General features: G+C 42.7%; 2 protein-coding genes across 7 annotated transcripts; both read right to left on the reverse strand.

The window, feature by feature from the left end:
* Positions 1-3,156: 3,156 nt before the first annotated feature.
* On the reverse strand, positions 3,157-10,109 carry lmod2a (leiomodin 2 (cardiac) a). The gene is made up of 3 exons (XM_061036139.1): positions 9,609-10,109; positions 6,807-8,012; positions 3,157-4,938 (listed from the first exon to the last, which is right to left on the reverse strand). The coding sequence occupies exons 1-3, from the start codon at positions 9,873-9,875 to the stop codon at positions 4,918-4,920; spliced, it is 1,494 nt and encodes a 497-aa protein (XP_060892122.1). The 5' UTR covers positions 9,876-10,109; the 3' UTR covers positions 3,157-4,917.
* A 5,827-nt stretch (positions 10,110-15,936) lies between these two features.
* On the reverse strand, positions 15,937-21,603 carry LOC132972976 (ankyrin repeat and SOCS box protein 15-like). 6 transcript variants are annotated; one of them, XM_061036140.1, is made up of 10 exons: positions 21,516-21,603; positions 19,917-20,015; positions 19,790-19,827; positions 19,375-19,506; positions 19,023-19,181; positions 18,686-18,931; positions 18,090-18,261; positions 17,038-17,581; positions 16,758-16,911; positions 15,937-16,679 (listed from the first exon to the last, which is right to left on the reverse strand). In XM_061036140.1, exons 2-10 carry the CDS (start codon positions 20,009-20,011, stop codon positions 16,522-16,524), a joined length of 1,698 nt encoding a protein of 565 aa, XP_060892123.1. In that variant the 5' UTR covers positions 20,012-20,015; positions 21,516-21,603; the 3' UTR covers positions 15,937-16,521. The 6 variants fall into 6 exon arrangements, with proteins under 6 accessions (XP_060892123.1, XP_060892125.1, XP_060892128.1 ...); XM_061036142.1 differs by having other exon boundaries at positions 19,917-20,012; positions 21,516-21,574; XM_061036145.1 differs by lacking the exon at positions 21,516-21,603 and having other exon boundaries at positions 19,371-19,506; positions 19,790-19,825; positions 19,919-20,007.
* Positions 21,604-22,951: the final 1,348 nt, after the last annotated feature.

The raw sequence follows: 22,951 nt of genomic DNA on the forward strand, positions 1-22,951 counted from the left end.
TCAGTCGCCTCATGTCCAGTTTCTTTTTTCTATGAAGTTACAGCCGTTTATTTGCACACTGTCGATATAATCGTTGAGTTTTTGGTGTCGTTTCAGGTGTGCGTTTGTCACATTTTTCTGTTCTTTCCAGCGGGACGTGAAAGCTGCACCTCCTGACCTTTTTAAAAACACGACTGAGGTTCAGGACTTTCTTTGTTTAAGACGTCAACGTTAACTCGCACACACTGTGGCGTTTGTGAAATGATGGACGTTTTGTTCTCAATGTCTGATTGGTTGTTTCTGTTGTGACATCATCATTCCGTTACTTCCTGCAGCAGGGAAAATTCTGTGGCACTCCGGTCGGTATTTCAAACTAAAATCACACCGTGCGTAAAAAAAAAAAAAAAAAAAAAAGAAATCAGAACATTCTCCTCCATCTTTAATTTAACAAACTCTCATTTTTATGCAATGCGACTGAAAATGCCTCCTCGTGGAGAATAAATAAAAGAGCAAATAATAATAATAATGAACCAAATGTGGCGTTTTTGCGAGCAGCTTGTGGGTTTGGCGATGCTTGTGATCCTCCCGTGTGTAAAGACGTAACTCATGCTCGTTTTAACTGTTCGTCTACCAGTTCTTACCGTCCTCCAGCGAGGCTTAATGCTGCACCGACAAGCCGACATACTGACAGAGAAAACCTGTGAAAAGGGTCGGGAGGGGAGGGATGGGGGGCAATGAGAATACTAAATTGTATACTTAAATAAATGTTAATATTTACTGAGAAATGTGAGTCCTGTTGTTTGTTTTATTACCTAAAGGTCTTCACTGTTTACCCTGCAGAGTCCCTTTGCACCTTTAAGAAAAAGCTAAAGACCCAGCTCTTTCATGAACACCTACGACCTTAATGATGATGGTTTTGATTCTGATTAGAACTCTCAAGAACAGCTGTCAATGCTGTGCTCTGCCTCGGGTCACTTCCTGTCAGCACCTGTGTGTCCGATCAAACTTTAATAGTACATATTGTGAAGAATCCACTTGTACAGTGTTTTTGAACATACAGTATATCTGGGTAACCTGAGTGTCTACTGACCCACAAAATGTGAAATAAACCCATCCACTCCTTTGTTTGTGGTCTGCATAAGTCTTACAACACAGAGAAAAATGCTCCATTTCAAATGTGCTCTCCTTGTGATGTCACAGTGGGATTCTGGTAAAAAACAAATACCTCCCCTCCCCTGGTATCTCCACCCATGGACTCCACCCCCAGACTAGAGCAAAAGTTTTGGACAGGTCCGCCATTTTTATTTTCGCTACAGAGGAGTGATGTCTACTGGGAAAACTCGGGGGGCTCATTGCATTTAAAGAGACACACACACCAAAACGGAGCGTTCTGAGAGAGCTGGTTTATACAGGGTCACAAACCTCCTCTGGTGCTTGATTCATGTTATATTTTGACCCAAGCACAGCACAGATGTTTAATTTAGACCACGGGACTGTTTGAAAAGGTGGAGAAGGGGGATAATATGTCATCTTTAAAGCTGTTTGTTTGCACTTCCTGACATTGTCTCCTCTCTAGATCCTCGTTTGTGTTGTTCTTACTCTCTGATGTTTTTCGCTTTGGATAAAAGCATCTGATATATGAATTGTAGAAGTGAAGACCAAAAAATACCGGAGACCGGAGAGTTCAGAGACCCAGATAAGACCAAGACATTTAAACATTTTACAAGACCGAGCCAAGACCTAGACCATTTTAAGAATTGGAGAAGTGCAGCAGCATCCATTTGACCTTACCAATAAGTCAATCCAAAAGGAAACAGCATGCAGATATTTACGACATTGTTATTTATGTAGCAACCTGACGTATTTGTGGCGTCTACTCCCAACGGGTCAACAAGAGGACAGCAGAGAAGTCGTTACGCAGACACTGTGCTGCGTCTCTCAGCACTCTATAAGAGAAGGATTTAATGTTCCTCCAATTAAACTTTAGTCTAACATTCAAGTGGCATTTGATAAATGTAAAGAGGGGTCACACGCTGAGACTTCAATCCCCTCTGTGTCTCCCTGCGGGGGGTCCAGATTTACTCTGAGCAGCTGTTTAATGAACTTCAGTGAATCTATGTGTGTGTGTGAGAGGGAGAGAGAGAGAGCGAGGGAGTGATTCACATTCAGAAGGTTACATAATCAAGCTCTGCTGTTTATCGGACTGGGCGCACTCTTGATTTTAAATCATGACCAACACTGGTGGGCTTTTTTTCCCCATCAACGCTGTGATTAGAAGGGAACAGCTCTTTCATCAATTCATTCATAATTTGATTTTTGTCCCCCTTCCTGGGGTTACGGTCTGAGTGAGTGACATTTATGGTCTTGGTCTTGACTCGATCTCGGAGCACTCTGGTCTCGGGGTGTCTTTGTCTCTCAAAAAAACACTCTCAGACGAGTCCGAAGTAATATCCACCTTATGACATCACACACTGACCTTTGTTACCGTTCCTTTGAGCTGTTTGACCTCAGTTTGTGATCCCTAACTGTTTCTGTGCTTAACTTCATGTCCTAACCTTCCATCTACAGGAAGGGCCTTACTGTATTTCAAAATAAAAGCACGGCCAAATTCAAACAGCTGGGTAAGAACTCTCAGCTTAAGACAGTACGACATTTCAAAATAAAAGCCTAACAATTCTTATTTTTAATAGAAATAATGGGATTTCAAACATGCGATTAAAAATGTGTTTGATCGGGGCACCATCATAGTGGTCAATGCGTGCACCCCATGAATGTACATAGGCTTTTGTTGGCCCAGGTTCGAATCCGAGCTGTGACTCCTTTCCTTCATGCCTTTCCCCACTCTATCTCTATCTCTCTCTCTCTCTCTCTCTCTCTCTCTCTCTCTCTCTCTCTCTCTCTCTCTCGCTCTCTCTCTCTCTCCTCTATCCACTGTCCTATCTCTCCAATAAAGGCACAAAAACCTCAAAAATAAATCTTAAAAATGAATTTGATCTGAATTAACTATTGAAATTTAATTGCAAGTCGCATACTGTACTAAAACCTGTGACCTTTTTAACTTTCTCACCAAAAATAGTCAACATTATATTTAGGTGGAAGCAACCCCTTCATTTAAAAACATTGCATCGACCAGAATTACTGCTCCGTCTCCTCAGATTTCCATTTTCAAATGTGGTCAACAACAAAGACAACAACTCCCATGATCCCAGACTATTTAAAAACATCAACAAAACAAAGATTTTGTTTTTGTTGTTTTTTATTGAGAGACTCGTAGTGTAACATAATCAGCTGTAGTGTACACAGTGAAAAACACATTGCCTGTCGCACACACTGTAAACCTGTCTGGATCTCTGTCTTGTTATTAACTGGGAGTGTATGTGTGTTGATGGACAGTAAAGCAGCAGCTGCAGTTCGTTAGCTCATCTTACATCTCTGAGTGAGTTCGTTGTCGGGTTTATTCTCGCTGGGAGCCGTCTTTAACAACACGAGTTATTCATTGAAAAAAGAAAACTGAGTAGTAAAACCAAATGTCAGATTGGAGCCTAAAGAACACACTATCCTTTGTAAATTAAAGGAGCAATCAGTGAGACGTGTAGTGACTGAAATGATAAAGTGACCCTACTACACTGGAAAACATCGAAGGCCCCACATGTAAAAGAATGGGTCAGTGCAATGACTGAAACAGCATCTTATGAGTGTATGCTAAACAGACTCAGAGACAGTAGGGTGGAGGCGGGGTCTCCCTGGGACAGGTTCTGGGACTACATAAAGGTGGATGACATGCCCAAATAATTTTCCGTCTCATCTCTGAAAGGATGACCATTTCGAGCTTGCTGCTGTAGTTGTTTATGTTCACTGGATCTGTGTACTTAAGTCTGCCTCCACGATTTGTGTAAACTAAGTGTTACTGTAACCTTGAAACATAAATGTGTTAATGCCATGTACCATGCCCTTGAAAAATTCAATAAAAACATTTGAATTCCACAAAAATAAATTGACCTTACTATATGATCAGACATTAAGGAAACATGCTATGTTGAAGTGCTGGCTTCTCTGACAACAATGCAGCAGCCAGTATGTCCTCCTTCTAACTTTAGTTTCTGGTCCTGAATGCTCTGGATTTGTTTGGACCAGAGAAGGTAGGCAGTTTTAAGGCACCCCCACACGGCCGTTTTGGACGCCCCTCGGTTTGCCAGATATGAGAGCAGTTATCAGGTCAAACCAACAGGTGTTGCAGTGATGGAAGCGGGCAAGAGAACTGGTTCAGATAGAAGTGATTGTACCCGACCTAAAAAGCCTCTGCATGTTTCTAATAAGCTCCACGAGCAGAAACGTGCTCAAACTAGGATCAATATTGGAGATGCTTTTGAAAAATGGAGAGAGGTTAGAACGCAGAAAGGTTTACAGACCGATGCAGAGCTGGATAAACACTGAAGCTTCAGTGTCCACCACATGGCAACCTGTGTGAGCATCGACTCTAGAGAGGAGGGGGCGGGGGGAGACAGCTCTCCACAATGTTTAGAATTTAGACTGCAGTACCCATTTTAAACACTAGGGGTCAGAGTTATATACTGCTCCTTTAACTTGTTTAAATTGAAGTGTTTCCAACCATTAAGTATTGTTCTGATCGTGAGACAAAAGAAAAAAACAACAGTAAAGACATGAGAATATTAATGTCTGTAAGAAGTAAGTGTTGTAAGAAAACCTTTTGTGTTTTATTTTGCAAAACTGAGTCAGAACATAAATTATATTGATCTGCAAATGAGAATTCCCATTATGTTTCACCATTAAAAAAATGCAACAGTGAAATCTGGAACACACAAAAGATGCAATCTGTTGTTCAATATGATAATATTTAAGAGTGACATTCAGTGTGAATTAAAAATGTAATATTTCAATACAAAGTGAGAAAAGTTGAGGTGGGATCAGCAGGTGAGCTCAGGCCAGTGTCGGATCCACCTGAAAATAAAAACATTGCACAGGTGATAAGTCACAGCCAGATGTTTACGAGAAAGACATTCAGAAATCCTGTTTCGTATTTAATTGCGTTAACACTAATAGTGTTTTTTTTTGTCTATTCATCAAAAAAAGATAGACACTGGATTTTTAAGAGCCTCACTTCAAACTCATCCAATATAGCCGCTTGGTCAGTGGCCTAATGCTCCAAATTATGACACCATAGGTTCCCCTTTATCAAAGTCAAGAGGCCTCAACACAATGTGACTTCCATCTTTTCTTTTTAAAGATGTTGTGAAATCAGACATTTCAATTGTAACAATCACAGAAAGAAGCTCATGAAAGCCTGAAGGAAACGTTTGGATATCTGTCACTTTTTTGTTTATTTCCTTTGTTAACTGTTTTTTGTAACAATACACCAAGACAAATTCCTTGTATGTGTAAATGTACTTGGCAATAAAAACTGATTCTGATTCTGATTCTGACTGGCTTCAATCCATGTTAGTAAGTAAAGAAACTTAAGTATTTACATTTCCTGGTATGTGTGTCGTATGATATGTAGTAACATGTTTTGTTTAGTTAAGTTTCACTGTGTAATGGGGCATTGTTACGTACTGTTCTTGAGTTTCTTTGCAATGTTTTACAGTGCTTAAATTGTGTTGTGTCACGCTCATAGACCGTAAATATAGATGGACGAAGCCTGAGTGACATCACCCATCTGTTCCTGCAGCGGACTCTGGAGGCTCATCTGCAGCAGCCACCATGCTGGAAATGCTGTCTCAGTCTAACTTTCAGTCAACCTAACGACAGGCTGAGAGCTGGAGCTGAGGCGGGTTTTAAGCCTCTTGACAAACTATAAAACATCGCCCACTTGTCAATCATGTCAGCTACACGCCTAACTATGGATAACATGTAACATTCATAAAATCAAAATGGAGCCACTTCAAAAAATCAATGAAGGAGTTCCCCACCTGTACAGTGTGTGCCAGTGATGACAATAACTAACCAGACCTATTTGTTTTTTGTACCAGGCTGTAAACATGTTAATTTATGCTGTAAAAACAGTTTTTTTTGCCTGTGGTCTGTATGTGACTTCCTGTGTTCCTGGAGCCAGACTCTAGTGGACACTGTGGAATTTTGCACTTCCACATTGGCTTAATTTTTCAATACAGGAAGTTGCCGCTTAGGTGTTCTGCTGCATTACTTTCAGGTACATTGCAGAGGTATGTAAAACTCAAGCTGATGTCTTTTTAAAAAATATTTCCCAGCAGTTCTGTTGCATACATGTAATCTTATTGTGACAAATTGCCATGTAAACTGTTGTTGATGCAAAACCAGTTCATTTTTTAAGGTTTCAGCAGTTTAATCTTTTAAGTTTTACACCAGGCATCTTATTATTCACACTATCCGGGCGTATCTCTGAATAGCCATGAGCCATGCAATTGCATAATTGATGCCAGGGTGTTACCTAAATCATATTCTGAATCGCATGGCCACCGAACAATCTGACATATTTTCTAGCCTGAGTGAGAAATTGTTTCCTCTTAGCACTAAAGTTTAAAGCTCTTTAAAGCTCACTGAAATGTGAACAACACTTTGTTTTTGTCTACTAATCAGCCCTTTTTCCATCAGCTCTGTGAGCCATCAGTCTTATCAACCAGCAGTGAAGAGGTCAAGATATTTATAACCTGACAGAGAGCCGAGGAATTCCCAGAGTGACCGAGGGTGTCTTCTAATGACAGTCGGCGTTCACACTTGTGTAATGGCTTTTGGAGGCTCAATTATTAATGTGATGCTTCACTCCAGCACAACAAAATTCCTTCAAACCTCAAACATAGATCTGTCAGTGACAGGCTCACAAGGACTCTTACCCTTTTTAAGGACATGATGCTGCTCCCTCGAATTGCTGCCATCAGGTCATCACGACTTGACCTCTGTGGTGGCGGCAGGCGTGGCGGCTCGTCTCGTCTCTTCTGGACTGACGGCTTCAACGAGTTCTTCAGGTCTTTGACAATATCTGCACTCTCCTTTTCATTGGCGCCGTTCTTCAGCTTCTTTGACTTTGTCTTCTTCAGGTTCGACTGACTCTTTGTGATGTTTGAGCCCTCGTGCTGTTTGACCATTTCGGCGATCTTTCTCGTCGGTTGGTCTAAAGATGGAGGATTTCTGTTCTGATTCTCAACCTTCTTGAACGGTTGTAAAGGCTTCTTTGGTGTTTTGTTTTCTGCAGACGATCCAGGACTTTGTCCGGACACCTCTGGAGGACTCTGGTCCTTCTTCTGTTGCAGCCTCCTCTGTCGCTGTTGGTCCTGGTTGCGTGTCAGGATACTGGTCGCCGTCATCCTCGGGCCTGGGAGATCAAACTGGTACCCAAGCTTGAGCAGAGTGGTGTTTTCCCTCAGCAGCTGGACCATCTCCATCTCCACCTTCCCCCCACAGATGTGCCTCTGGTTGTGGAAGCGAAGCTCCACCAGTGTCCTGTTGTGCTGAAGCGCCGCCAGCACAGCCAATATGCCCTGACCAGACACAAAGTTTGACTCGATGTTCAGGTTTTGGATGCAGCCGTTCTCTCTGAGCATCTTGGAGATAGCAAAGGCGACCCGGTCATCCGCATGGGTGTTGGCCAGACTGAAAACGTGGACATTAGTGTTTGAGCACAGGGCTTCTGCGAAACGAAGCAAGGTTTCCTGGGAAATGTCTTCGATGTTGTTGAGATTGACCTCCCTCATGGTGGGATCGTCACACAGGATCTGCTCCAGAGTTTTGTCAATGATTGTCGGGTTCCCGCTTAGTCTGTCAGAGTCTGCGTTCAGGTTTTGGTTTGCAGTTTCAGTCCTCCTAGACTCACTCCGAGTGCCTTTCGACACACCGTTCTTTGAGGGACATTTACTCCTGATCAGAGCCTCCTTTTTACACTCGTCTTTCTTTTCATCTTGCTTTGCATCAGTTTTGCTCACGGCACTCTGTGCCTTCTTCCCCTTATGCAACATCTTCTTTCTGTCCCCGTCCAGAGTCTTACTCTTGATGCTAGTGGAGACTGTCACTTGCTCCTCGATGATCTTATCCGGGTGTCCCTCCTGCACACAATAACAGGACAGAAAATTAGGTTGAACCCTGACATTCTCCGGCCTTTGACTTTTAATTAACAACCCTCTCCCACACTGTCAGACGGTCATTAAAGCTGGCATTTCTCACAGTCTTTATTTTTAGACTTTTTTTCCCCCTCCAGCCACACATCTAAGTACACTCGATACATGACACTTTCTACATCATTAAAGAGTTCTTATAACAAAACATCCTAGAACTTAGGCCAAAGAGTTAAGAATATAACTTCATATCCTAGTTTGCAAACATTTAATGTCCTTAAGAGAAACTTCAATGTGTTCTCTAGTGATAAAGTGTTGATTTTTTTAAACCAGGAAGATTTATTTGTACTAGAACATTTAACATTTTGAATAAAAGGAGCCAACAAAGGCAGAGATCCTCAGAATTTAATTCCCAGGTAGGGGTTTAGGTTTCAAACACTGAGTACTAAATTTCCCTCTCTAGATGAAAGACCCTGAAGGCTTCACTAGGATGTCAGCTGGGGTTTTTTTTCCCCTTCATGGCCCCACGGGCCATTTTACAACTGTTTACACAGACTGAATTAGAGCCACGATAAGGCGTCAACTGATCTTCATGGGAAACATTTTTTGAGTGTTTCTTTTAATCCCACTGAAACTGAATCTTCAATCAGATTTTTTCCAAAGAGCTTTCAGGACGTTGAGCTAAACAACAGTTATCTTTGTCACAGATAGTGACAGTTGTTGACTTGTTACAAAGCGGCAATCTCCGGTGTTGAAAAATTAAGCCAATGCAGAAGTGTGAAATCCTGCAGTTCATCAAGCGTCCACTAGAGGCTGGCTGCAGAAGTACAGGAAGTCACATACACACACCATTCATAAAAGCAGTTTTTACAGTAGAAATTAAAATGTTTACAGACTGGTTAAAAAAAACAATTTTAGTCTGATTAGTTATTTACCTCATGGGCACACACTGTATGGGGGGGGGGGTGGGGGGTGGGGGGCGCTGACTGCAGATTTAACATGTCGAATCAGCTGAAAAAAGGCAGATGGGGGCCGACGGGTATCGACAGATCCAGACACACCGCAAAAAAACAGAGCAACGATCGCTCACCGACGGTCCAACTACGACCAACGGTCGACGATCTCTTTGGTGTGTCAGGGTCTTTAAATGATTGGGATGCGATCTCTTCCATTTAACGCCTTCTTCATCTATCGTCTTGCCGTTTGGGGTTTAAATTCTTTCACATATTTTAAAAACACAAATATTTCCTCCATCCCTCTTCAATCTGAGAGATAAAAAACAAGGTGTGTCAGATGCAAAATGAGGTATATGACTTCATGTTAGTTACTCTAGTTCCTGTCAGAATGATTGCAAATTGGTAAAAAGCGTACAAGCAGCAATCAAAGCTGCTGTGACGCCCATGAATTCAAAATCAGCTGCAATACAAAATACATTTTTGGGAAAATCTAGCCTCTTAAGGACGACTGGAGAAGTGGAAGAAACATGGATGTTGTTTGATGATTTGGACAATGACCATCATGGATGTGACTCTGTTGTTGTTAAAAATAGAAATGGATAAAACTTAGTGTACCACTGAGACCTCTTACCTGCCCTACAGGCTCCAGTATGTCGTCTTTAAGCAGCGCCTTGTTCTCCTCCTCCCAATATGTCAGCAGAGAGTTCCGGTCAAAGGTCCCTGTCGGTGTTTTGGCCGTCTGGTCTTTCTGCCTCAGGCCGATCGGGATGTTGTCATCGAGCACAGCCAGCTCCCTCTCCAGCTCCTGGAGCTCGTCGAAGGAGAGAGAGGCCAAAAGCTCATCTTCATCCACCTCCTCGTTGTTCTTTGTGTCCCTGCGGTACCCTGAGGTACTCATGCTTTCTGCGCTTTTCTTCCAAACTCTGTGAATCTCTACCTTCAAGTCTTTCTCCACTTCACCTCCTCGTGTGCTTGATTAAATATTCAGTAAGTTGTTCTGGCTCTCCTGCTTGAATCCTCTTTAGCTCATTGACTTGTCCTCCATCAGATTCCTTCAGATCAGGGATGCTTTGGACTACCGGAGACGGATCAGAGTCCTTGTTCATGTAGCAGCTGGAGGAGAGTGGTGTGGAGAAAGGGGAGTGTCGCCCTGCCGCTGATGGTCCTGTCTTTTTTTAGGGTGTTGAACGTGGGGGGGGGGGGGGGGGGGGGCTCATTGAGATAGGCTTACTTTGGGAATGTGAGCCCTCGGAGTGGCCTGTGCTCAGAGCTTATCAGGGACTCGTGCCTCTAAAGAAATTGGATGGAACGAATCGCTGTGGGGGAAACATCAGAGATGAAGCTCTGCAACATTATGTAACGTGTCAGGACTTAGAAACACAGTGTGGTGGTGTTGTTGTCTGGGAAACACTCTCAGAGGATTACGACAGTACAGGGCCGCTGGCTGGCTGTGAGGAAAAGTGACGGTGGACCGTGGGAATGTTGTTTACAACAGAACGGATCAACTTTAAAATGTCATTACAGATTGATTTGTCAGATTCTTTTCTGGTTTCAATTCCAAATTTTGACAGGGTTAACCACGCTTTTAAATAATTTTTCATAAAGCACCAAAACGGAGGCACATGGCAGGAAGAAATCCAACTTTTGAATGACCTCACATATGGTCACATATTTTTATGAAGCCTGGAAGAGAAGGAAACACACACCTTATGCACAGTAGCAGGCACTCAGAATGGATCTTATACGGCATAACTTAGCCCTGGGTGAATGAACAGATTTATATTTAAAAGCAGTCTGTCTCTCTCTCTCTCTCTCTCTCTCTCTCTCTCGCCCCTCCTGCTCTCTGAGGTATTACCTGAGATATTTCTTGGTGTTGGATTTTGCTAACTTTATCTTTGTATCATTAATGCACGCACAAATCCAAATACAGACAACACTGTCATGATTTGTTTGTTTTAGTCTTCTTTATTTCATTTGTTTACATTTCCTTTCTTATTTTATTTTCTCTCTTTCTTCCACATGATGTTTCTTGATTCCCTTGGGAGTATTTTTATTGTATTACTTCCAAGTTTGGTCTCTCATTTTGTAGTTGTTGCCCCTGTGTATCATGTCTTGTGGTAATTCCTGCCTTTGTGTGTCCTCACCTGTGTCTTGTTAGTCTCACCTGTGTTTGATTACCCCAGAGTCTATTCAGTCTCTGCCCATCCTACTGGCCGCCCCCCTGAGCTGTCCTGGTGGGATGCTTTACCAGGCAGGACACCTGAACTCTGGCCCTGTGAGTACAGGGGTAAAAGACACAACCTGTAGGCAGCAAAACTAAAGGGAATGTCAAACATTTGGAAAAGAGAGCCGGTGATGTCAGCAGCTCCTTTCTGAAAAGTTGAAAGATTTTCAACTTGAGTGCTCGCTGTTAACGGCCGTCTGCTGCTGTGAACGCTCTCTACTCATTGAAAATACGGTAATTAGAAAAATGCTAGGTGGACACTAGGCTGGCTATACAAACTCGATTTTTGGGCTTGTTTTTATATTGGCAACTCTATCTGGTCTCCAAGTGGGCGTTTTTATCAGACATTATTCTCCATTAGTAGGCTACCTATAATACGAGTGGTCGCCGACAGCGGTGTGAAAATGGTCTTCTCATATCATAACAACAGACTAACGCCGCCTGCTGGCATGGAGAGTTATTTCCTCTCACTGCCTTTGTCGCCACTAGTTCTTTGCCGTCTCCTCGGTGTGCTTATAACATGCTTATCCAAACACGGTCCCAACCCCCACTCTGGGAACCACTGGTCTTTTAGGTACTGTTTCACCAAAACACTTCAAACTTCAACTTTGTGAAGAAAGATCTGAAGCGAAGGAAACACTTGTCTCATGAGGCCATATGGAGGTCAAATCTAGTGCAACAAATTTAGAGCGATAAAAGCATCCTGTGTATAAACTGAACTTGAAGATAAGAATGAGAGCAACATATCTTTCTGATCCTCACCTCTTATATATAGTATATATATAATACTCTGCTGTATTGAATCCTAACCATGTAGCTGTTGTCCTCTTTGTGCACCCTGTACTTATCACATGTTACGTTTGTTTGGCTGTGACGGTCTGACCGACAGTCTTTCTGGTTTTTGGAGAGAGTTGTTGTTTGGTTGCCAGGACGACAGATACAGCTCAATAACAACACACACGTCCATCACTGAGCGTGTTTAACAAGCTGCTCTGCACTCATATCACGTTACACGTCTGAAGTGAAAAGGCTCTGAGTGACATAACAACACTCTCATCCTAGAGCTGCTGTAAATTTGACCCTTGACCTGGATTATTGCTGATAAGCATCAGTCATCAGGTTGTGCAGTCCAGACTTAGAATCAAAACAAGGTTCAGGATATAACTTTGGGTTCTGCACTTCTGACCTCGTTAGGAAGGACACTGGATATTCTTTCCTGCAGACTCTTTTTTACATCATAGATCAGTTTATGGATTCATTTTTCTTCCTCAGACGTCGGTTTTCAGTTCATTTTGACAAATTCAGCTGGAGGGGAGCGATATCCATCAGAATCAGTATGAAGATAATTTTTGAAAATTTGACACAAATCTCCATGATTCGTTTAGGATTTCTCCTTTGTATTCCTCACGTTCCTGTTGTCCTCACTTCCTTGCCGCTGAGGTGGAGGTCGGAGCAGGCCGTGCATGAAGGAGGAAGCGGTGGTTTAGGGGACGACACAGTCTGATGGTGATGGCTGGGCGTCAGGGACGTCGGGTGGAAGTTGATAGATCAGGATTGAAATGACCAAACGCCATTTACCATAATATTTCAATCTATAATGATCAGTATTTTTATCCTCTGCGTCATAACTGCAAAAGGCTATCCGGAGCCAGTCTGTACTTTTGTAGACTTTCATCCTGGTGATGGTGTAAGGGGAAGATTTCTCCACTTACTTCAAGTAAACATCACTGAAGTGAAGTTCTGGTGAGGATGTTTTAGAGATTAAAATAGTGTCCCCTGTGCTGTCGTTTTGAAGAGATGGAAAATGAAAGACTGTGCAGCAGCTCCACAGAGTGTTCAATGGTGGACCACACTTTCCTAAACTCTTTTTGCCCTCCAGGCCTCGGTGCAGGTCACATGACTGACAGCTGTGAACAGAGCGTGGTAGTCGGATAGAGGTCGAAAATCCAAATGAATGCTGCATTAACTCCAATCCAAACAGACAGAAACACAGTCAGCTGTTTACAGAGGCGCTGTCACCTGAAAATCCTTTGATGTGGTGTACACTCCCTGTTTTACTGTTGGCTTTAATCCGTATATGTTTAGCTTTGTTTTAGCACATTAACACACCTGCTGGTTACAGCTGCCTCTGATATGACCCGACAGCAGGCTGCTGTCCGCAGTTTGGAGGTCGTTTGAAACAATGTGACCTCCTCTTTTGTTATCAGGTTCTCCAGGGAGCTGACCGAATGTGTGTGCAGGTCAAAGTGGCGCCCAAAGGGGTTTTGAAGTGGGGGGGACAAGAACCTGATGATGTAGTAGACCCCCTTTAAACATGGCTTTAAAATGATTGCCACCGAGTAGACTAAATTTTCACCTGGTATTTGCCAAGCAGACGTGTCCCACTCCCCAATGTGCAGAGACTGGCGTACTCGTCGCAGTGGCCGCAGGTTCGGGTCTGACCTTGGCCCTTTGCTGCATCTCGTCCCCCACTCTCTCATCCCGACATTTCCTGTCTCTCTTCAGCTGTAAATGACCCAAAAAAGATAACTTAAAAAAAAAGTATTCAGTGTACATTGAGATCCGATTGCGATCTGATCAAGCTCCCGTCTTTCCCGCACAAATCCTCTTCTTCTTCTGTGACTCAATTATGTTTGTAATTAATAACTGTCATCACAAACAGTGATATTTTTTTACATTGCTTAACCGGAGCACTCAAACTAACCACACAAAATCAATAATGGAGGCGCACAGTGACAGCTGCAAACTATGATAATGTTTAATTAGCTCATATTAATTAAGACTACTGAGAGTATTAACCCACATGGCAGCATAGCTCATGTGAAGTCAACAAAACTCACAGCTTCAGGCGTCAACATCTTTCTCTCATTCCCTCTCTCGAAAATCCTCCCATCCAAAAGAGAACCAGCGTGTTAGAATTATCCAACTTCAACAGGAAGGCAGGATCCGGTACAAATTAAACCCTCGCATTCAGTGTTTTCTTTAAAGGGGCCATGTTATGAAGAATCCACTTCTACAGTGTTGTTGAACATATATTTGGGTAACCTGAGTGTCTACTGACCCACAAAATGTGAAATAAACCCATCCACTCCTTTGTTTGTGGTCTGCATAAGTCTTACAACACAGAGAAAAATGCTCCGTTTCAAATGTGCTCTCCTTGTGATGTCACAGTGGGATTCTGGTAAAAAAAAAAAAAACTCCCCTCCCCTGGTATCTCCACCCATGGACTCCACCCCCAGCCTAGAGCAAAACTTTTGCGCAGGTCCGCCATTTTTATTCTCGCTAGCAAAGGAGTGATTTCTACTGGGAAAACTCAGGGGGGGCTCATTGAATTTAAAGAGACATACACACCAAATCGGAGCGTTCTGAGAGAGCTGGTTTGTACAGGGTCACAAACCTCCTCTGGTGCTTGATTCATGTTATACTTTGACCAAAGCTTTTACTTATCCAGAGTGTGTATCAGAAATTGTCATTGTCAAGTGAAATCATCGGTTGATGTGTGTGCTATTCTGAAGCCTCAAATTTGTCTTTTGACCGTCTCCCTCTTTTTCCTCGACAAATTAGTGACCATATATAGACTGCAGGACTGATGATGCACATTGCTTTAGTTTGACAGTTTGCTGTGGTAGTGTCTTTTTTATTAACGTAATAAATGTACAGAGTAGTACGTTCATTTTCAATTTTGTTTCCAACCAGTGGAGTCGCCCCCTTCTGGCCATTAAAGAAAATGCAGTCTTCAGGCACTTCCACAATGACTTCACCTTTGAAACCAAGAGGATAGGTCCATTTCTCTTATAAAATCGATGCATCTAATTCATGAATCTGTCGTCCTGCACAACATTAATGGTTGTCAGGTAATGTATAATAAAACAGCACAAGTCCATCGAAATTAAGTATACATTTTATTTACAACAGCAGAAATATAATAGTCAAGCCCTCAACTAAGCTCCATTTCACAAGAACCATACCTTTTATCTGAAACAGGTTTGTATAAAAGACAGGCTGTTATTTCTAATTTCAAAGGTTTAATCACTACACTTGATCTTAATGAGCAGCCTCCCTAAATTCTGATCTGTATACAGCTTGACTTGCTTTTGCTACACAAGTAAAACTTTGTTGATACATTAATTATAATGCCCTTCTCAGCAGTTTCTGTTCCACCATTATAACAAAAAAGGCTGTTTACACATTGCATTCTCATTCACACTGGGTAATCATTCTTGGAGAGCAAGTGGATAGCATTTAAGAACGCGCCTTTACACTTTGCATTAACACTGCGTGTCCTTTCAGCTCTTGAATTCAGATCACACTTGCCCGCCTGTTTGTAAAGACTGTTTTATAAGGATTTTCAGACTTGCAGAAAACTCCTGAAAAACTCCTGATATTTGCAGGGGTTGGTCCTTAATGCTGCCCCGAAGGCATTCGCGTTTCAACTACCAAACCAATATGGATAAATGTGTGCCAGACCACCTCTGCATGTGGTCTGACTTATCTGAGTTATCGGAGTTATCCCGTCCTCAGGATGCGTTGGGGAGCGTCTCACCATGCATTAACGGTGTCCACTTGTTATCAGATCACCCAGGATGGATGTTAATGCAAGATGTTAAACAGGAACACAGTCCTACTTCTTCAACAACCTATCCTATCACTCTTATGGTGGTCTGAACGTCACCTGGTCTGTGTTTTATTTCTGCAAGATCGCACATAAGAGGCTTTGTCTTCCCACACTTGAACTACAAATGATTTATGCTTCATTTGTGCAACAGCTAGGACAGTAATATTCTTAATGGCTCCTTCATAAAACAGTCACACAGGATATCCCACCCTATTAAAATCACTTATGATATGTGCATCTAGGCTCATACAGAACATGTGTGCTTGCATGGACACGCTGTACACTTTCGGGTCCCAGTTTGGGGGTTTGAACATTTGTTGACCATGACACACTATTTCAGAGACTCTCTACAGTAAACCAGCTACCTTATAACTTCAAAATAAATTCACATGCAGTTCAAGTTTGACAAAATGACTATAAGTCGATTTTGTTGAGTTTGCAGTTTAAACACGCTGAACCAAAAGCTGCCCCTTAACGATGTAGTAGGAATTTATGATGTGCCATTTGTTTCTGGAATTCCACTGCAAGTATCTTGATGAATGTTTCATCCCTCACACTTTTTAATTCATATTTTGATGTTGTTTTTCAGGTCTCTTGTAAATACAGGACCAGTTCTGTATTCACAGAAGTAAAAAGAAAAAAAAAAAATACAAAGTCATCGCTGACACTTAAGACCCAGTAGATGTGTCAGGGGTCGGGCTGAGGTCAGTCCTCTCTGCAGAGGATTTGGGCGTACAGGTCGTTGTCTCTGAACAGCAGGTAGTCCTTCAGCCTGTTGGGCAGGTGGACCGACATGAGATTGCTGCAGCTCAGGTGTTTTCTGATCACCACTCGGCTCAGGTGAGACAGAGAGCGAGGGTTACCTGCATCGCACAGAAAAGCAGTTTGTTTTTGCAACTGCAGCTGTAAGCTTAGATTATTTTTAAAACACAATAACTCACGTGTGGTCCAGTGAATGTGAGGCCACTCCTCCTGATGCTCCAGGATCTTTGTGAGTTTTCTGCAGAGGGAAACCTGACCGACGTACTCGAGGAGGAGCGAGACGACTCGACCAACCAGATTCACCAGGCAGGAGACGCTGACAAAGTCACAAAACTGGAGGAACAAAACTCCCCGTTACAGACAGGTAGTCACACTTTTAGATTTGGAAACAAACTGTTCTGCTTAGTTAAGATTTATACTTTGGAATACCATTCTTATTCTAGTAAGGAAATACTTCACCGAAACTTTTTCCTCCTGATCTTGTGAGAAACCAGATTCTAGGTCCTCCCAGTCGTCGTTGTCATGGTTACAGTGGAAACACTTTTCGGCGTCATAGCCGTTGTTGAGCAGCAGCCTCACCATCACCTCGTTCTTCAGGCAGTACTGCAGCGCTGTAGGAAACGTTGTGTCGTTCAGCATGGTGAAGTAACAGTTCACGTCTGCCTTGGCCGCCAGCAGCAGCTTCACGATCTCATATCGCCCCGACCTGATCGCCACCAGGAGGCAGCGCAGCGGGTCCAGGTCGGGTTTGGCCCCTGACCTCAGTAGAATCTCAGTGCAGGTCACATCCCCATTGGAGACAGCAAAGTAGAGCGGGCTTTTCCTCATGTCGCCGTAATTTTCGGAGAGGTGAGGAGCTAACAGCGCATTGATGTCGAAACCGTTCTGCAACAGGAGCTCCAGGCAGTGGGCGTGGCCTCCATCAGCGGCAGAGTGGACCGGGCTGTGTCCGGACAGCCTCAGAGCTCGCCTAGTGGTGATCGGCATCAACATCCTCAAAGCTCTGATGGAGAAAGGAAGTTGAAGATTTTTAAAGAAGTGAACTACCCAGATAAAGTCCAACATAAAACTTGAGAGAGTTGAAACATTTCAAAATCTGTTTACTTGCTTTGGATCCTGAACAATCTGGGAGCGAGTTTTTTATTTGTTGGGCAGATGCATTTTGTTCCACTTCCTGTCTGGACTGATTTCCATTAGCCCTGGGGCGCTAGATGCCCTAGCGGTTAGATCGCGCCCCATATAGGGAAGCAATTGTCCTTCAAGCGGGCGGCCCAGAATCAACCGGCAGACCTGCAGCTCTCAGGTCTGCCGGTTCTCATTCCCTACTCTCAAAGGCCTGATTACAAGAAGCTGGTTTTTATTGTTAATAAAACCATTAAAAACATCCATCCCTTGACCAACGCATTACCCGGTTATTCGATTATTTTTTAACTGAGCTACAAACAAGCTGCAGTAAGACGCTCAGCCCTTTAAACTGTAGTCAAGCAGTAAAGAAATACGGCCCCACTCACAGGTAGTGTCCTTCATATGCGGCGCGGTGAATGGGCAGTTGCGAACTTAGGTTGCGGATGTTGGGATTTGCTCCATGCTGCAGCAGGATCTCCATGCAGTCTGGATTCCCTGATCCTGCAGCGTCATACAGGACGCTGTCGCCATTTGGTGCCTGGGCGTTTACATCAGCACCTTAATGAGAGGCAGAGAAAAAAAAAATCAACTACCATGTCAGGACCACAACAGGAAGTCCGCCATAATTTTTGGAATGTCAAATTTATTGCCCAATTTCGAGTTTTTATAGCGAAATAACAGAACTTAACTTCTGACATATCAAACCCTGGTTAAGTAGTTTTATCCAGTTTGTTTCCAAAGAGTTGGATTTGGATTTGGCTGGTTTGGGCTCCCACAACAAAGAGAGGAAGTTACAAAGCATAAATACTCTGTAAGTGTAGAGTAACAGCTTTTTACTTTTAGCCCCTACACTTGACTAAAATACTTTCTAGTCCTGCTTGAAACCCTGACAAAAAGTGTGACATGAAAACCTAAGAGCTTTAAATGTTGAAAAAGCTCTTCATTGACGATATATTTTTAAAGAGCATGGTAATGGGTTTACCATGTTTGATGAGGAACTCCAGGACTTCAGGGTGGCTGTACTCTGCAGCGATCCCCAGAGGAGTCACTCCATGCTGGTCCGTCTCTGACACCTGACCCCCGTTCTGCAACAGGAGCTCCACCGCGTGAACACAGCCGGCTCTTGAGGCCTCGTGCATGGCCGTCCACTTCTTCAGACACACCTGCTCAACCCGAGCTCCTCCAGCTATCAGACAGGAAACCATCTGGGGAGATCCAGCTCTGACAGCTGCAGGGAGGGCATCATAAGATGAGGACATTTTAATTAGGATGGACAGAAAGGTTTTCCTAGTGGGACTTGGCACTTGGATGGTTCTGACCTAAAATCAGAGGGGATTCGTTCATGTTGTTGGTGGTGTGAGGAGAAGCTCCGTGGTTCAGTAACGTCTTGACGTTTTCAACCAAACCATCTTTTACAGCTAGAGTCAGGAAGCTGTCTCCCTCTGAGGTCTTTTCCTCCAGAGTCAGACTACGAGATGCTGAAGAAAACAAGAAAAGAAGAAGTTATTTCAAAGAATTCACTTCCAAAAGGCTGTCAAAGAAAATCCTCTGCTACTAAATAAAGTTGTTGAAAGCCTGGTTGGTGCACAAAGCAAATTCTGAAAACGTCAGATGCAGTTTGGAGCTCATTTTAAGGCTGCACTGATGTGAATTTTAAGACCTCTTACCCACCATACAGCACCATCTCCAGGACCTGAACCAGAGGTTGGACCACAGCCCAGTGTAGAGGATACCAGCCGCGTTCATCCACATGGTTGAAGGCTGCTGGGAAGTCACAGAGATCCTGCAGAGCCAATATGTCACCTACAGGGACAGGGACAGTTTCTGTAAGTAGTTTTCTACTTACCTTGCCTGCTCCACTTTTCAGAAAATGTGTGCTCAAACAGGCCGTTGGCAGATTTTCCCTTTATGACATCACAAAGGGCAGTAACCCCTCCCCCAGGTGGGTGACTCTCCCACAGCTAGGTGTTTGTTCTGTGCTACATTTTTTAAATCGGGATTCATCCCGGAATTATGCTTGTGTTATAAATCCAGTCTCATTAACCAAAGTTTGAATGGCAAGGAACATTTTACTTTTTTTTTGTACCTTGTTTGATGGCCCCAACAAGCTTCAGAAACTCACTCCTAAACATAAAAACAAGACAATGAAGGTACATTAAAAAAAACCTTTTAAACTTGAATATGTTCAGTAAAATCGGTTCATGTTACTGTACCTTCCTGATTTTATTAGATTGTTCCTCTGACACGACTCGTGAATGCTGATCTGAATGTTGTAGTCCAGGAGCTCATCTTCTTCCACGTCATCCATCCTTCTGACGTTACACAGACACCAACTGTCACAACTTCAGACCTTTCTTTATCCAACAGCCGCTTAAATACACCTTCAACTAAAAGTGGTCCTGGCTGAACAGTCAGAGCAATCACTTACAAAACCTGCCAGTTTAGACTCGTAAGAACCAGAATCAGGTTTATTGCCAAGTCAGTTTGATTCATAGACTCTATTTATTCATACTGTTACCAACATGATGAACTGAAGAAGACTTGTAATTAGAAAAAAGAGACAATAAAATTACAAGGGAAGTGTTTAATATCGTGAGCAATAGGCTAATTATCTCACTTTTATGTAAAAATAATTCATTTTTCAACCACTTGAGTCGCCCTCTGCTGGCTATTGGAAAGAATGCACGATGACGGCGTATTTGAAGTAGCTTAAAGTAAGAATGTGCGACAATTTACACATAAATATATCTTAAATCAAGTCTATCCTGTGTAAATGTGTCTCTGAGTCATGACTGTCTACAATGAGTGAGAAGCTCGAGTCCCGCTGGCTGTGTTGTTGTCAGAGTCGTGTTTACATGGACGGGACGGCCGGCTCCTCCCCTTGTGTATAAAAGCTGTTTTAGTCAAGAACTAGAGAGAAGAAGAACATACTCACTGATTATTTGGATGTCACGTAAGTGTTTTTAGATTACGATCATGCTGTGTCAATTTACATGCAATGTGAAGCTACGAGCTAACGAAAGAGTGCTAACATTAGCATGCTAGCACAACAATGAAGGCCACAGGCAATCGCAGCTCGAGCAAAGAACAATTTTGTCCTCTGCTTCCGCTTAATGGTGCTTAATTAATCGTGTTAACGTGAGTGGAGAGGGGTTGGATGTGTGTCACTTCAGAATAGCGGCGGTATCACCAAACAGCAGTTTGCTTTGGTTTGCTCAAGGGCAACATCTACTGGATCAAAAAAATAAATACAAGGGATTTCTAGCTGCGTTTTATTGTTTAACAAAAACTCAGCAAAGGACTTGAATTGCAAAAAGGGACTTGCACTAAAACGATGGAAAAAGAGCTGCATAGTGTTTGACACGAAGGCTATGAAAAGTGTAAAAAGTCCAAACAAACAAAACAATAAGCAAAGTCCACATGAGTATCCTGTGCAGGTAGTAGTGATTCCTCTGATTCGGGTCCGTTTAGACCCATTCAGTATTTTATTGGGAACTGGGTCAAAGCTCTCCGGTGTCGGTGAGTGAACGTACATTTGATCACAGAGACGCATTCAACAGATACAATCAAATTCAATCTCTCCTCTGTTAAACTTCAATATACCTGCTTCCTCTAACTTTAAACCTTATTTTTCCTTCAGAATAAGCTCTTCTTAATATTACATTATGACCCCTGACCTCCTTTCTGTTGATCACATATGACATGGGTGAGCAGGCATAACATAATCTAATGACTTTGTTTGCATCCTGCACAAGAAAACTTGCAAATTACACCTGAAACATAATAAAAACCTTAGTTTGAATAACTCTCACCTGATAAATGTGTCAGTGTTGGAGTCATAGGACGAAGCAGCAGCAGCAGCAGCAGAGTGTTTGTGTCATGGCTGAACTGCCCCCCCTCCTCGCACACACACACATGAACTGCAGCACACTATTTATAGCCGTCACCTGCTCCAGTGTAGTTAACATGCAGGGGGTCCACAGAATCAAATGAAGTGTAATGTCAGTCTGCACACATTTCCCACTTATAATGACAAACAATTATATATTATATATATATATATATTATATACAGCTGGCCTGTATGAATATTTATCATGTTATTGTGATGCATGAAGCCACATGCTTTTAACTAGAGATCCATCCACCGTGAGCTTGAATACTATGAGACGAGCGGATAACAACCTGTTGAAATAATGAAGACACATAAAGAGTGAAATGACCAACGCCTTTTTGACCTTTTATCCATCTGTTCCAGGTTAACAACTCTGATTTTTCACCTCTTTGTTTTTTTCACATGCAGGTTTTAGCATGATGTTAATGTAGAAAACAGTGTAGCTACAAAAAAAACATTCATTTAGTGACTGTACGTGTTTATGCTTTGCTGCAGGAGGGAAATAGTGAATGATTTCTTGTACTTCTTATGATTGCAATAACAGTACTGCAGGCCAAATGTTGGCCATGCTAACAAAAAATCTGCAACTTTCTTCTTTTCCTAAGATATTAGCTCTTGACACACATGAACTCCTGACACGTATTAGATACATTCAGGATATCCAGGCCCTGATATTTTCAGAAATGTGCTGTTCACACATTATCTGTGTAGGACGCCCTCTCACAACTCTGTTTTAGTGCTTTCACACTTGTAAAAACTCTTGAAAAGCTCCGGGAGTTTTTTAAGTGAGCTGCATGTGTGAACACAGACACATGTGTGAACACAAGCAGCCACATTTTTAATCAGACTTTTTCCGGAGTTTCTCCTGCCAGCCCTCCTAGTGTTTTTTTCCACAGCAAGTCCGAGTGAGCTGACGTGAGAACTCAGCAGAATATTCTCTGGAGAATTCACCTCGAGCCAATCGGAGGGGGAGTGAAATTTATATACTGTGACTGCTGCACGGTGCATAGAGTGTCTGCCTGCGACCACTACGATCTCCTTGCATGTAATTAAACTGCTGCATTATGTTTTCTGTTCACCAGTATGTTCTTCTCCACTCTTTTGTTTGTACTGTGATTCTGTCAAACCACATAGCATAAAATGTTCGATATAGCATTGTATAGTGGACTGCGTGGCTTCGTCTGCATCCCGCCTATCTTTGTTCTTTTTATGTCATGTTCTGCCTCAGGAGACCCAAACAAAACATCAATGCGTTGGTGAGATATTCTGCAGTCTGACTGACTAATCATCAGCACCAAATAAAGGCCTTGAACACATTGATAGACGCCCTCAATATAAAAACAAATAACTAAGA

This window comes from Labrus mixtus, chromosome 4, assembly GCF_963584025.1.
Source record: "Labrus mixtus chromosome 4, fLabMix1.1, whole genome shotgun sequence".
Taxonomy (NCBI): domain Eukaryota; kingdom Metazoa; phylum Chordata; class Actinopteri; order Labriformes; family Labridae; genus Labrus; species Labrus mixtus.

Bases quoted from the DNA above. Each gene is read 5' to 3' on its own strand.
- lmod2a (XM_061036139.1), bottom strand. From the start codon at position 9,875: ATGAGTACCTCAGGGTACCGCAGGGACACAAAGAACAACGAGGAGGTG. The intron at 8,013-9,608 runs GTAAGAGGTCTC...TATTGTGTGCAG, and splicing joins TACTGGAGCCTGTAGGGCAG to GAGGGACACCCGGATAAGAT. The intron at 4,939-6,806 runs GTAAGAGTCCTT...TTTTATTTTCAG, and splicing joins GCATCATGTCCTTAAAAAGG to GTGGATCCGACACTGGCCTG.
- LOC132972976 (XM_061036140.1), bottom strand. From the start codon at position 20,011: ATGGATGACGTGGAAGAAGATGAGCTCCTGGACTACAACATTCAGATC. The intron at 18,932-19,022 runs GTCAGAACCATC...CCCTCCCTGCAG, and splicing joins CGAATCCCCTCTGATTTTAG to CTGTCAGAGCTGGATCTCCC. The intron at 16,680-16,757 runs GTGAGTTATTGT...TGTGCGATGCAG, and splicing joins TCACATTCACTGGACCACAC to GTAACCCTCGCTCTCTGTCT.